General features: G+C 38.2%; 1 protein-coding gene across 1 annotated transcript in view; it reads right to left on the bottom strand.

Moving 5' to 3' along the window:
• Positions 1 to 15275, bottom strand: part of LOC126921129 (plexin domain-containing protein 2) — a 46563-nt gene that overhangs the window by 4110 nt on the left and 27178 nt on the right. Inside the window, exons 2-3 of the mRNA XM_050732389.1 lie at positions 701 to 1185; positions 2 to 343 (exon numbers count right to left, since the gene is read on the bottom strand). Coding sequence (XP_050588346.1) covers positions 2 to 343; positions 701 to 1185 — 827 coding nt within the window. The remainder of the gene's footprint in view (position 1; positions 344 to 700; positions 1186 to 15275) is intronic.

Consider the following 15275-nt stretch of genomic DNA (forward strand, 5'->3'; position numbering starts at 1 on the left):
CCGCAGCTCGACGGTGACTCTGACTAAGTAAGTAATTGACCTTCAAATCTGGATGATTATTTATATCCACCCAGAATTTTTTCCCTACAGCTTCATCGATGATAAACGTGCTGTTGTAATATTGATGCGTGTCATACTCCATTTTCGTGATATTGTGCTGGGACAAAGTTTTGTTCGATAAGTCCGAAAACTTGCTGATAGATATGTCTCCGATACTGCCATCGGAATCATCTTTGTTGTCCGTTGATTCCGGCACAGACTCTGCGCCCTTCGTCGAATTTTTCTTAGCGTCGGTTGTTACATTGATAGAGTTAGCTTTACCTCCTGGAATTGCCGATGGAACCTGCTCAAAGGGAACAGAATTCATTTTTAGTTGTACACGAATGCTTCTTAATTCGAACATACATATATAATATATAATATAAAAATAAAATATTATTTTATATGCCTCTACATATAGGCTGACCTCCTTTCGTTCGTGTAAGGAGGTTTGCCCGCGCGCAGGGGTATCTCAGGCGGCTTTTAATTGCCAATAACTAAGAAACAAAGCCGAAAATGCAATTTTTCTATTCTTGATTTTCGTTTTATTTCGATCTGAAGAATAATCTCTTAAATTTTCTGACACCTTCGGCCGATCGTAACAGCCGTGTCTCGTTACAGCGCTAATCCGAATCTTGAATATCATAGACAAGAATCTTACCGGTTCTTTGGTGGAAGAATTCTTTCCGTAGATTGATACTATCGGCGTTGAAGTCTCCGGTTTGTCCAATTTAAGGGTAGGCGTCACAAGTCCCTGTTCGCCTGACGAGACTGTTGTCGACGACGGAGATGATGTGGGAACCGTCGATTCTGTCGGATAATCCGTCAGGTAGTCGTATCCATCGTTCGTTGGTACATTCGATGCATTCACAACCGCCTGCGGTTGTTGTTGCTGGGGTTGCGGCTGTGGCTGCGACTGTGATTGCTGCGACGCGACCTGTTGCTGCGACTGCTGCTGTTGCAATTGTTGCCCCCGTGAGATTCGTTCGGTCGCAGGGTCTGGCTTCTCATCCGCTTCTCGGCGGTACCTTGTTAACGCTTCTCCATCGTCGACCGCGTCTTCGTCGGACAAGTAAGCCAATTCGACTGGTCCAAAATCGTGCAACGACTGTCCTCCCGAACGTCCCAATTCATAATGGTACCGACCTGGAAATATCCCAACGGGAACGAGGTGAGTTTTAATCAGAACACTGTCGCGGAAACGAAAAAGAAAAAAGAGAAAGAAAACGGGCTTGGCCTACTCTCTGGTTAAGAAATAATTCCTGATTTAAAAATATTTCAACCAGCGGGCTAGAGGCAGGTATCAGTTAATTCGACCGATCGTTGGAAAGTTAAGAATTTAATTGATGTTAATCATCAGTGGAACGTGTAATCGTTGCAACATAATATCCGCATCGGCGTTACCAAACGCACCATTGATGTCACAAAATGCAAGCAGAAGGTATTTTTATTGGCGAGAGTCGAATCTGATGCCAGTTACGTCCGATGTCGAATCGATCGAATTATCCTATCTAAAGTGCCCTATCCACTAGGCGCGTGATATTTTAACGTCATAACGAACAACATTTAGAAAATTGTTAAGGGAAAGAAAGAAGACGTATCTGCAAAATTTGAGAACCAAACGAAAGGGCAATTCTTCGTGGTTCGATTGATTCATCGAATTTGAAAACTGCTTCTCCGCGAAGGAAGAGAAAACGTGAGTCACGAGAACGATTGGACGCTTAACCAGTTAATTGCGGATTTTAGGTTTAGAAACCTCTCTCGTGCAGTTAGCTCGTGGAGTGCGTAAATAAATACAAGCGACAACGAATATACACGTCGACGTACCGAAATAAACTGTTTCTTTGACGCGTATACTCATGAAACGCAGTTAACTGGTTAAAGTGAAACAGCGTCCATCGATATAATTGGAACGACGCGGACCATAAAAGAGCGAAGGCCGAAATTAAATTAGTCGCAAGTTACGAGTTGTTACTATCGATGCACAGTTCGATTCACGGACAGGATACGCGAGAACAAGCATTTGTCAGGGATTTTCATTGGGACGATGACGCGACGTAGCGTGTCTCGACGATTCGAATCAATTTATGGATTGCATACTTGGTTCGTCAGTGGGGTCGTCCGGTCATTTTGCACACCGGCCTACATTGAACGTTCAGATCGTGGCCCAGATCGGTATAAATTTCAAGCATCGATTCCAACGTTTCTCCATTAAATGAGCCGCGCGTTGCTCTAGCTCACTGAGCTATTCTCCACTTCGTTTCGCTCGTAACAGTCGTTCGAAGTTGTCACGGCTGAGGACAACGTGGCCTCGTAACGGTTATCATCGGTGGTTATCACCGTGGATTTTCGTGCAAGTTCGTAGAAAATTTCACACGCGTGACAATGCACGGAATGATATCAAGTGAAACAGAACATAGCAGCTCGCGCGTATTTACGAAAAATCTATGCTTCTGTCGACGCAAATGAGCAATTAGGACTTAGCTGAGACTTCGTTTCCCTCTATTGGATATTACAACGTTTAATGAAACTTGACTTTGCATATCTTATATACTACGCTTGTGGAACGTACATTCCACGGTACGTTCCATTATGTTTCACAAGCAACGCGGTTTTTTCCACAGTTACATTCGAAAGAAAGATGGTATCGACCAAGAAGCGAAAGTCGCTCCAATTCCTGCAACGCTAGTTTAAATCCTAGAAATTCCAAGATCTATCGCTTTGTAGAAATAGCTGTAATTACAATCGCCGCGTGTAACGTGTTCGATTACGGGAACGAAGAAGTTAGACTAATATTTTTCACGTACGCGTAATTATCGCTCTTAAGGGGAGACTAGGGTTAATTCGTACAAAAATAAGGTATGTCTTTGTGAATTATTTGTGACGACACGGTCAAAATCTCTTTATTAAAACCAATAGTACATTAAAGTATGATATTCGAAGAATATTGTATAAAATTTTCACGGAGAAATATTAAAAAATACAGCAATGACAGCAATTATTCGAACGTATCTGGGAAAAAAGGTAGAATTGCGGTGCCCCTGATAACTTGGTGCCGGATCATCTGAAATCAAAAAATCAAAGTTCATTCGTTAGGTAACAGTTTTCCCCGGGTAACGCTGAGAGGGTTTTTCGAAATTTCAATTTTTCACTTTTTTGGAACACTTTGAAGGGAAAGTTAGCCGATTTTGCGAAAATTTGCTGCCAATTTCCCCTTCAAAGTGTTCCAAAAAAGTGAAAAATTGAAATTTCGAAAAACCCTCCCAGCGTTACCCGGGAAAAACTGTTATCTAACGAATGAACTTTGATTTTTTGATTTCAGATGATCCGGCACCGAGTTATGAGCAATTCTACTTTTTTCCGAGACACGTCCGAATAATTGCTGCCACTGCTGTCTTTTTTAATATTTCTCCGTGAAAATTTTATACAATATTCTTCGAATGTCATACTTTAATGTACTATTGGTTTTAATAAAGAGATTTTAACTGTGTCGTCACAAATAATTCACAAAAACATGCCTTATTTTCGTACGAATTAACCTTAGCCTCCCCTTAAGGGGAGGGAAAAAAGTGGAAGCAACGGAACGAGCGTCGAAGAACAGGATGTTAGCTGCTCGTGACAAACTATCGCCGGATAGAGCAATAAATTGACGATCCGACATTATTAGTCGAGAATGCACGAAGCTTGACGTCAGTATAAATTTTCATGCTCTGAAAGCTAGCTCGACTAAACGTTCAACTGCCAATCGTTAGTCGTCTCCCTACGGACTCTAAAGAGACGCCAATTTATTCGAGTGTTGTTAGCCTTTATTCGTCCGCGTATTGTGCAGCACACATTTCGACGAAAATACATTTGCCTGACGCACGGTCTCGCGATTCTCGTTTGGAACGAGGACGCCGACGGTCCTCGATCGAATCGCCTGGACTCATCCTAAGATTCATATGCGCATATTTAGGAAAGTTCGACAACTCGAGGAAGCACGGGCAAGACCTTGAACCGGTCGATCGAACAGAAATTTCGAATTCAATCAGCGTCGACTGAACGACCATTGGATCTAGCATTTCGAGTTGCCAATTTCTCAGCAAACGAACTCCTCAACCGTGTAAACTAACGGTACGTGTAACGCGCGTTAAGCGATAGATAGGTTGCGCGATATACGTTACAAAAATTTTATTTACGTAGGACGATTCTAAAAATATACAGCGCTATTTGTTACAAGATATTTTTCTAGGACAAACCAGCGTCGTATTTACGAAACGGCTTAGAACTCGAATCTAAGTATTACGTAGAGCGGAGACTCGAAGAGATCTTTGATTCTAAGATAGATGATAGAAAAGTTCTAATCACGTAAAGCTTAGATTTATTTACGATAGATTTAATTACGAGGGAATTTGCAAGATCGAAGAGAATCTCGAGAGCCTGGAATGCTCGAATATTGCCCGAAGGCTTCTGGGTTTTCCAAATATTTACGTAAATAAATTATTCGATTCGACTTTTGCCTGTTGTTCGAAAAAACATTTCGAAACACCTGGAACATTCTTCGAACCATCGGATATCTTTGATTACCATAGAATTGCTAATATATAATAATACATCTTATTATCATAATAAATCTTCGCTATAGCGAATTATATGAATATTCGTACCGCGCAGTGAAGACTAAGCAAGATAAATGCGTTATTTTATCTATCTCTACTTACCTGCACCTCTATTTATCGAGTCGATTTATTCGAACAACTCCAATTATAGGAACGAAACGTGATAAAAAGCGGGTAAAATTATTCTCAGTATCTCACCTGCCTCGTTCTCCGGATTTTACCAATGTCATACCATCCAACCGTTAGATATAAAAAAGTTTGGAATAAACAAAAACGGAAGGTTACGATGTTCGTTCCAACTTCGTCGACACAGTCGACTCTTCATATTTGTTCGTTGCGCGCTAGAGGCAACACGAGTATTTCTTAAGAGCGTTCTTGGAGTTTTTAACGGAGTTGGATATCTCAATTATACGATTAATCTGACTTTAATTGTAACCTTAATTATAAACAGTTTAAACAATGGAACGAAAGAAACGATTAATCAACGAGGGCAGCGAAAACTCCAACGCTGAAGAAAGCAACGATGCGGATAACGACGATATGAACGAGTGCAAACGAGTTCAAAATCCCTGCTTGTATTTCTACTTGTTAAGTGTAACAAAACTTTGACTTTGTCTTCGCGTACGTACAAAAGCCATTATAAATTATATATATATATGTATAATATATATACAGGGTGGTTGGTAACTGGTGGTACAAGCGGAAAGGGGGTGATTCTACGCGAAAAAAGAAGTCGAAAATATGGAATAAAAATGTTTCGTTTGAGGCTTTGTAAATTCACTTGAAATACTCGCATCCGAAAACGACAAGTCAATAAGATTGAATGAGAATGGAAAAAATTAAAAGGTCCGAAAAACTATGAACCGCTGATAAAACTAAGTTAGAATCAATGATCAGAAAGATGGAAGTGTTCATGATACTGGAGCCAATGGAAGCTTTATTAACTAAGAAAAAGATTTTTGATCAAATAAAAGCAGATCTAACCGAACATAAGAGTGTTTCCAAACTATCAATGGCAACGACTTCACGAGTGACCGGGCGAAACTGCGAATGAAGATAAATAAAATAGAAAAAATAATGAATGCTTTTGTGGTACGCAACGATAAGTTCACATGCTATGCTATTATTATGCTAGGGTTGGATGCCACAAAAAAGCTCAAATTAATAAAAAATGAGAATTTGAGAATTGCTCAAAAACTTAAAAAGAATAAAATGGTTAAAACTTAAAAAGTTTAACAAAAAATAACATCAGACACAGTATCACTGGATTCTCGCCTAATCATTTGATACATGGACAAGTTAAGTTAAAGGCAGAGAAAAAGCATCTCGGAATTCGATGGAAAATTTCAAAATTAACAAACAGAAATATGAAAAGACAAAAAGAAGACATGAATTCAAAATTAGTGATATATGGTCTTTGTTCATAGTGGCAACAAATTGAAGAGAAACGAGTTGGATGAAATTTGAAAAAGGCGTTTCAAGATTCTGGAAAGGATCTCAAATTCAATGTATGAAGTGGTCAACGTTAATGGTAAATCTGGTGAGAATTTTTTCCATTCGAGTAAAAAATGTAGATCTTCATGGAGGTTACAATTAACGGTGCAATCGTCAACATAAGAAGAGAAGGTGTAAATTCTATAGAATTCCCGGCATTTTTCTTCTGTTTTACCGGTAGTCATTTGCCGAATAGAATAGATCACCAGAGAAGAACGATAATTCAGGACTTAGAAAATCGATCCTCTATTCTCCAGAATCGAACGTCTAATTTATCCTAAGGATTTACGTTATTACATACATAAGTAAATATATGCTAGGTATAAGACGTATACGTAATGGAGATTAGGCAAATTTGGAGGATATTAAATCACTTTTTTCGTATGGCTACGGATAGACGCTGACGCGATGTTGTCTTCGAAGTAAAGGCAAGTCGAAGGTAGTAATTTGTTACACTCTCTCCTGGACTGCTCGCGCGCTCACGGGATGCTTCGCGTATGGATACGAAAGTTGGCTAATTATTCGTAAGAGAAGAGTCACCATCGATGAACTTGAACTTGGCATATGTCGCCAAGGCCACTCTCCGCAGTGAGAACGTTACGTTCCATACAATTACTTGTAGATGCGCCTTAACTTCACAGTCGCTTAACTTTGCTGCAAATCTAATTATAGTATAGTAAATTTCTTCTATATACTCAGTATCTAACAGCATCTACGAGTTATCTGCGAGCGATTATACACTGTCTAGCGAATACGTTGGTACGAGCGTATCACGACATTACTTATTTATTTATATTTATTTAATTATTTCAAATATATTTGACGGGTTGCAACAGCAAGTTCTCGTTACCAATCCTCTACCATTCTATTATATCTGAGAACATTTTTTCTATCGCTTGCACATAGTTTGCATAGTATACGTAGTTCAAAATCGGAAGATTTTTTTTTATTTGGAAGAATTTTATAATCAACTTTCATTGAGAATTATAAGTAAATTATTCTGGCGTGGTACTGTAACGTGTATAATACGTGATTATCGTCTGTTTGATTCTAGCTGAATCTAATGGAGATCGAAAGATAGCTAAATTTTCAGATAGCTTAATTTTGCCCACTTAGAGTGAGTTTGGACAGAAAAATAAGATTGCTTAATACATATATACCTACATATTCTCTACGTATCCCCAAAATTTTGTAATTAATTTAATTTCCCCCAAATTGGGGATCTTCCCTTGTAAGCTTCTCATTTTTTTGTAAGTGTTTTAGATAAAATTTGTCCTATTTCGAGAGGGACATCTTGCGATGGTCGCATATCTTATCTAGGTGGATGCACCTCCGAGATTTGAAGGTGGTCCTTGGCTTTCTAATTGATACGTTATATTTTTTATACGCTATTCGACGCAGTTTTTGATTCTCTAGAGAAGAGTATAAAGGTAGTTAAGTCGAAAAATGATTAGTTTGAAAGATATCTTAAATTTAATATCGCAAGGCTCGTTGTATGAAAGACAAAGAAAAATAAGGCATCGTTGACAAGATTAAGGTTTTAATGCTTTTCGTTAGTTTTGAGAAATTGCTAAGCAGGATTTAGATCACATCGACGATTCTAAAGGACAAAAGCAAACAAATATGTATAATATAAAATAATGATGCTAATGATTTATTCAAATAAAACATTGGTTGTTTCCTCACCTTTTAAATGATCTCCTTTTTATGGAAATTTGGCGTGGTTGCGACAAAGACTGTTTGAAGGGCTTTAGTTAACTAAATCTTAAGATCTATAACGGACCCTCAAGCTAGCTGAAAATGTACTGTGGAGATGCGTCGACATCTGGTACCCAGCTTACTCGAAGAATAGGGTCTGCGTGTGGCGAGCTACGAGACAGAGACCGTTGGAATGTTTTCTGTCGAGTGCTACAATTGTTTCCTTTTTAAAGGGTGCTATACTATTACTCCATATCTTTATTAAACAAAACGTTCATCCCACAAGTTTCCCAAAATTCCAAAGGGAAGGCTCCGGTGTTCTTTCATCCCCAACATATTTATTATATATTTATCTTTTATATTCTATATGTTGTAGTATCGTGAGGAAAAAAGCTGGTTAGAAACTAACCAAAACAAGGTCGTCTGTCCTTCGGTTATTAGTTCATATAGAAAAAGCCTATGTGACCAAAGTCACCTAGTTCTTGCGGAGCGTTAAAAGGATGGGATTAGAGAGAGGAAAAAATAGCGCTAATAAAGGGGGACGATTTGAATTCAAGGAGCGGTTGATCGAGAAGTGAGAGTGAGTCGAGAGGTCAGAGTTAACGAAGAGTCGAAGAGTAGAGTTGTTAGAGTTAGCGTTGTCGAGTTGCGTTGTTGAGAGTAGAGTTGTTAGCGTTGCGGAGTTGCGTGAGTAGCCAAGTTAGAGTAAGATTGTTACTATTAGTTCCATATTAAACAACCATCGTTTTAAACAACCAACTCACTAATATCTGTATAAATAATATATTGTAAAATAAATTACAAATAATAGTATCAAGGAAATTGCATACCTGATATTTTCGCGATTACACATACACATATAGTAACTGTAATATTTTATATAATATAACAATATTAATCCAGATGAACCATCACAGAGAAAGTATTACAATACAAGTATATAACAATTCATTTTCATCCAAAAAAAGGAACAATCTTCAATTTATGATGGAATTTCTTTAGGAATGACGTATCCTAACTCCAGCCAATGCGCTCCTATGTCTACCGGGGGTTGTCCTGGGCAGTCTAGCAGCAACCTCGCGGTCGTTCCTTCTGGGGAATGGTGGACGTCGAGCAGAATTCCTCGTCGTAATTTCATAGTCATCTTTGCCAATTCGTCGTTCAACGCTTCCTTAGATTGATTGGGCGGTTGCACACCTCGCAGACTAATCTTTCTTACCCACGGTGCCGGGATTGCATACTTGGGTGGTAATATTCTAATCGTATTGAAAGTTTGGTACTGTATTATCCCCCAGTCGATCAACATAACGATGAAACCATTTTCGGTTCGTTGTAGGAGCTCAGCCCTTTCCCAAGACAAAACATCATTCATATGTACTGACACGGCGGTAAGCATACCTACGCTCAAATCTGCGATGTTTGGCCAGTACGACATGGGCCACGATTCCAACATCCATGTGAGTCTCTTGCTCATTCTCGGCCATACTTCCAGTCGGACCCAGACGGTAGTAAGCGACTCCGTTTCCGTCACGACGACACGAACCTTGTCCACGAAACGTTCGTTCACTCTTTCTTGTGCCATTTGTATCTTTGTTCTTTTTCCTGAGCACACTGATTTCTTGTGTGTTCCGCTTGGTACGACGAGTTATTTCACTAGGAAGTCCCTGTCACACTCGGAAGTCTTTCTTCTCACACACTCGGAAGTCTTGTCACGAAGTTGGAATATCAGCGTTTAACTATGGTGATCTTCTAGTTGCTACTTGTAGCGTTTTGTTACTTCCAGAATTCGGACTCCCTTATATAGGGGGCAAAAATCCCTTCCACTGTGGTGGTCAGCAACCGTTGTTACTGTCAAAGACAATAACTGTCGTTGTTACTGTCAAGGACAATTGAGATAGAAGTTCACAAAGAACTAAGGGCAAAGAAAAATTACAAAGCCCATGTCCCTTTCTTCTTTTATTAGTACCGAGACTAATACGAACCAACTACATCTAACGGAGACATCTAATTAAATACCTGATAAATACCAAATTTTAGTATTTGCATACTGAGTGAGTCATAATATCTGTACATTTCCTAAAAGAAACGAAAAATACTGTAGCAAATTCCATTTATATTTTATGGATCTGTAGCAGCACATGAATCAGAATCGTTGCGGCATCGAATCTTTGATTCAATTATTCGTTTACTTATCGGTTCATATCGGTGTATATGGTGAAATTACAGATTTATGGACGCTTTTTATAGACATTCGGTTTTGTCAATGGCACGAAGTGATTCAGCGGTAAAACCGAATTAGTCGACACGTTTTTCTCATCATGCTAATACAGAAGAGTCATAGAGGAGAGTGGAAAATAACAGGGACCGCGGAAAATAGCCGAAATAAATACAGAATTTTGAATTGCATCCAAAAGATGAGAATTCGGAAGAAGTAGCGTGGAGGGAGGATAGCCCAGGTGTGCTATCTTTAATTTCTCAATGACACGTGCAAAGTTTTTCGTCTGTAACGTATAATATCAAAACATTATGTGCGCAGAATATGCGGTTTGTTGAAAATAATTAAAAGTATTATGAGATTTAATATGTAAGAAAAAAATTGTTTTATTTTAAGAACGAAATGATAGCACACTCTGCTAACATGTTTAGAAATTGCTCAGTAGTTCATGATCTATCAACGAGTAAAGATTACGGTACAATATTATATAAACTTGTATGTATGGGACGCGGAAAAAATTGAACGAATCTGAAAAAAGCAAATCCTTGAACTAAAACGGCAACAGTTATCGGTAACAAAAATACCAAAAGTAATAAGAAGAAGTCGTAGAGTGATACAAAATTTCTTAAAAAATGTTGAAGATTATGGCAAAAAGAAAAGTACTGGTGGGTCGTCATCGTTATCCGATCGTGATAAGCGAACAATTTTGCGTGTAGCTTCCAATTCGCAGTTAACGACAAAGCAAATAACGGAGGAATGTAGTGTTAGTGCGAGTGTTTCAAGTATTCGTCGAGTTCTACTATCGTGCAAAAATATCAAAAGGCTAAAATTGAAAAAGAAACCTTCGTTAACAACGAAACACAAAGAATTAAAAAATGCAATTGTACACGAATGGGATACGTTAAGTAAAAATTATATCCAAAAACTATATAAATCGATACCAAATCGTACAATAGAAATAATAGAAAATAAAGGGGATGTACCCATTATTAAATAAGTATATATGTTTGATGAGTAATTATTGTTAATTACAATTTATGTTGATTATTATTTTCTTATTGTACATGTACTATCATTTCGTTCTCAAAATAAGACAATTTTTTTCTTGTTACACACTAAACCTCATAATATTTTTAATTATTTTCAACGAACCGCATATTCTGAGCTCATAATGTTTTGATCGTATACGTTACAGACGAAAAACTTTACACGCGTCATTGAGAAATTAAAGATATCACACCTGGGCTATCTCTTTGACGAGGAGTGTATTTCATTGAAAGAAGATTCTGATAAATTGGAAGAAAAGAGAGAAAATTTCGGCGAGTATTTATTGTACCCTTTACCTTTACCATTATCTTCGGTTTTACTACTACGACACTCATTTAAGTGATTTATTTAATTTTAATTATGCTTTAAATGAATGTCTTGCAGCATCATCTTGTCAAGGAACTGAGGAGAAATAAAATAATTAGCAAATGTCCTTCTCGTTGTACAAATAGCTAATTCCCGCGCTTGATCAAAGTTAGGACCATCTTTTTCTTTCATAAATCACAGCAACGAGGAAAATTTGCCTTCGTTTGAAGTCGTTTGAAATCGCACGCTGCTTCTTCCCATTCGTAAGCTGTATCTGATAAATGCAAATTCATCGCGGACATTGTTCACACAATTTCTGATACTTTTGCGATAAATTGTGTGAATATATGCTAATATTGTGAAATTTGTGTGCTGTTTTCTAGGGACCTTGACGAATAGCGTATCAATCATTACACTATTAAAGGTGTCACGTCCCGTGACTTTATCATAAACTATAATTCATCCCTCAACTATTCTCTTCTTACAGTACCACGCCAAAATAATTTACTTATAATTCTCAATGAGAATTGATTGTAAAAATTCTACCAAATAAAAAAAGAAGAAACTGTTCTCTCAGTTAAAATACGGGAAAAGCGAGTTTTTCGCATGTTCAACGGCCACTTCAACGTAGTTTTGTAAAAATATCGCCGTCATAGAACATACCCTTACTTGCTGCTAACTACTCGATCTGAAAATATCTTAATTTGCTATTAACTCTCTGCTGAAAATACTTCTACACCCACCACTCGCATTCTCAAAGTCGTTGGAAATAAAAAGTATCTTTAAACTGTTAACTCAGTGTTATAGTCATTCAAACCATCCTTATTGTATTAACCGAAATAGGTTGAGCTGATACTATCAGCTGATTCATGGCGCCTATCATCGTGTACCGTAACGAGAATTTACGACTCTCGTTGATGCATTATACTACGAATGCGTCTCCTCGTGAAACGGTCGGAAAAAAGGAAAAGGACAAAGCTAAAGTACAGGAAACTGTAAACAGAAATTTCATGTCAGACGATTCTATCGCCAAATTCTTTATGACACCATCAGTATGACTAATTTTATGGCTCCTTCTGGCCTTCCTCGTAAACTTCGCAAACAGTGGCATCTTGAAAAACGACACATAAGTGGCTCCTATGGCAACCGATGTTTTATAACGCGTGTTACTTATGATCTACGATTCTGTAATAATGACTGACAGTTTCGCAATTAACTCCTCTCGAATCGTCAGTCGTCGGATTTCTCTGATGTAGGTAGACTCCTTGATGCATCGACCTTCACTCGTCTACGATGTCCGAGTCGTCGAAGGAACGCTCAGCAGCGAGGAAGATAGGTCGCGCACGTGATTTCAGGGATAGCCGGCGAAATCATCCCTCTGCGATATTCACCCATGCTATTGGGAAATCTATGCAGAAAACTTGAGAGAGATAAAGAGAGAGAGCCAGTTTTATCATTCGAGGCTGGGGAACTTGATATTTTGCGACCAAGACTGCACAGAGGGATTCCAAACGAAGCAACCTCGATACGATCAGAGGACTCCGTAAAGTCGTTAGATTTAGCGAAATAAGAGGAACCAGAAAAAAAAAACAGTAGAATAGTTGAAGTCAATAGAATCAATGTAATGAATAGATGAAGCAGTCGATAATAAAAGTTTAGTAGCGAGATGAGAGTAGAGCTCTGGCGGATAACGCGAATGCGAGTAGATGGACGTCGTCGCTACTGTGACAACAACCATACCCAAATCCACGTCATCCCATACTATCTGATAGCTAACGGTTAGGCCCTTGCACATGACCTGTGCACATGGCCCAATATTACACTTTTCCTATTACGTAGGGCAATCAGGATCCTTCTTGCCCCCCAACACCTACAAACGCAACATTTAGCTTCGCTACTTCATTGTAATATTATACTTAATCATTTTCGTGAATAAAAGCCTACAAAATTATAAAAGCACAGTCAAGTTAAATTATTGCTCAGCTACTCCTTTTTTACCATTAATTTTACGTGACACTACCTTCGCTCTTTACTATTCTTCGTGTAAAGGATCATCTTCTCTTACGAAATGATAATTTGATCCCGTTCGTTCGTCAATCAGTTCTTCGACGATGATTTCCTATTTACTACAGATTTGTTGACGATAAGATTTATAAAGAACTTGTGATGGATGCTAGTCACTGCCATTAACGGTTGTTCGTGGCTGGAAGTGACCTTCCTGGAAAATCTGCTTTTCTCAAGTATTAGCGGAATGAACAACAATTTTAAGGAACGTCTCGACTTGAAATACGCTTGTAATAATTAAGGACCTTGACCATGGACAATTCTAAACTTTATAAAGGTTTCTTAGGATTATTGCGGGTGGATTTAAGAATGTTCGTACAGGTGCAGGCCATCTTGACCTAAGCATAAATTACAGTTTACGGTAGGACCACTGGACATGGAAGTTTGGAGAAAGTCGTTTCAAGGTATATGTTTACCTCTCTTGGTTAAAGTGAAGTACACAAATTACAAATTTATCAAAACCTATTTGATCAATGAAACTTATTTTATCTACGATCTGGAGACTATTAGCATTGATCATTTAATTAGATGCTGCATTACGTATAGATAGAAACGACAAACGTTGCGAAAGAGCTGATGATAAAATAGAAATGGATACAAACGTATTCGATTCAGGTCGAGAAGCCACAAACGAGAATAACCGAAGAAAATTTTAAAATAATCAAGCATAAGTCACAATCGAGACATTCTATGTTCTACAGTTTTTTCTCTGTCTTTTACAGAGGCGAATATGTGTGCACTATTCTACGAAGGCAGGATCTTCTTTCCTTGTTCGATACCGGCACCCACAGCCAATTATAGTCAGTACATTTACGAAATGTTTGCTTCGTTAGAACAAAATACGTACACTCTTATAATATATGCAGTATACGTGGATGAAGTTTTGGCAATTGTTTATCATCATTATAATATTATTCACTGGCAACAAGACGCGAGTATCTTATTTGTTATATTATACAAAAGAACGCGCAAGCGTTATTAACGAAATACAGAATCGATCGACGAATCATCTTTTGATTTTTGAGTGACTCGGGCAAGAGCAAGAGATCCTTTAGCCTCGTTGAATACAAAATTATGTTTGATGTCTGAAATTTTGCCAAGTCCTCGTTTCCTTATTAACCGCAATTTCAAATACTAAACGTTGTGATAACCGCGATAGCAGGCGGAAGGAGCGCTACATTGGTAATTCGAACGAAGCTTCTTCATCGTCGCAGCGATCGAATTTCGCTTCGGTTCGTTCGATCTTTTATTACGTGAATTTATTATGCCTGTCGATGAATTCAGATATTTATCTACCGTATTTCTACTATAACACGAACGAATCTTAGTTTGCTTCGAATAACACATCGAAACCTATATAAGATACCTTTCACCGATCGGCGATACTAATCAATTTTCGTTTTCACGAATATTTTGATCCTATCTAAAGATCGTATTAATATGTTTTAATAGAAAGATAAAATGCTGTCCATGTTAAACAGGAAAAAGTAGAAAGATATTTTTGAATCAAAAATATGTTCGTGCACCGTGAACGTTCCGGTATATCGAGAAGCTAAGCGAATAGTTTGCAACGCGGTGGACGTTGTAGCTACGAATCGCGTAGCTGTTACATGTTAACCTTTGTTCTTCACGGAACGATAGGTATCGATCATGGACAGGGGAGGTCGACGACACAAAATGTAATCGTTAACGCGCAGTGCGTTAAGCAGAATTAGGCGTAGCCGGTGCGTTTTTTTATTCCCGAATAATTACAAGAAAATTGATCGTCGATCGACTAACAGGTATATTTTCGGGCATAAAAGGGACTCGTTTTT

This window comes from Bombus affinis, chromosome 10 (assembly GCF_024516045.1).
Source record: "Bombus affinis isolate iyBomAffi1 chromosome 10, iyBomAffi1.2, whole genome shotgun sequence".
Lineage (NCBI taxonomy): Eukaryota > Metazoa > Arthropoda > Insecta > Hymenoptera > Apidae > Bombus > Bombus affinis.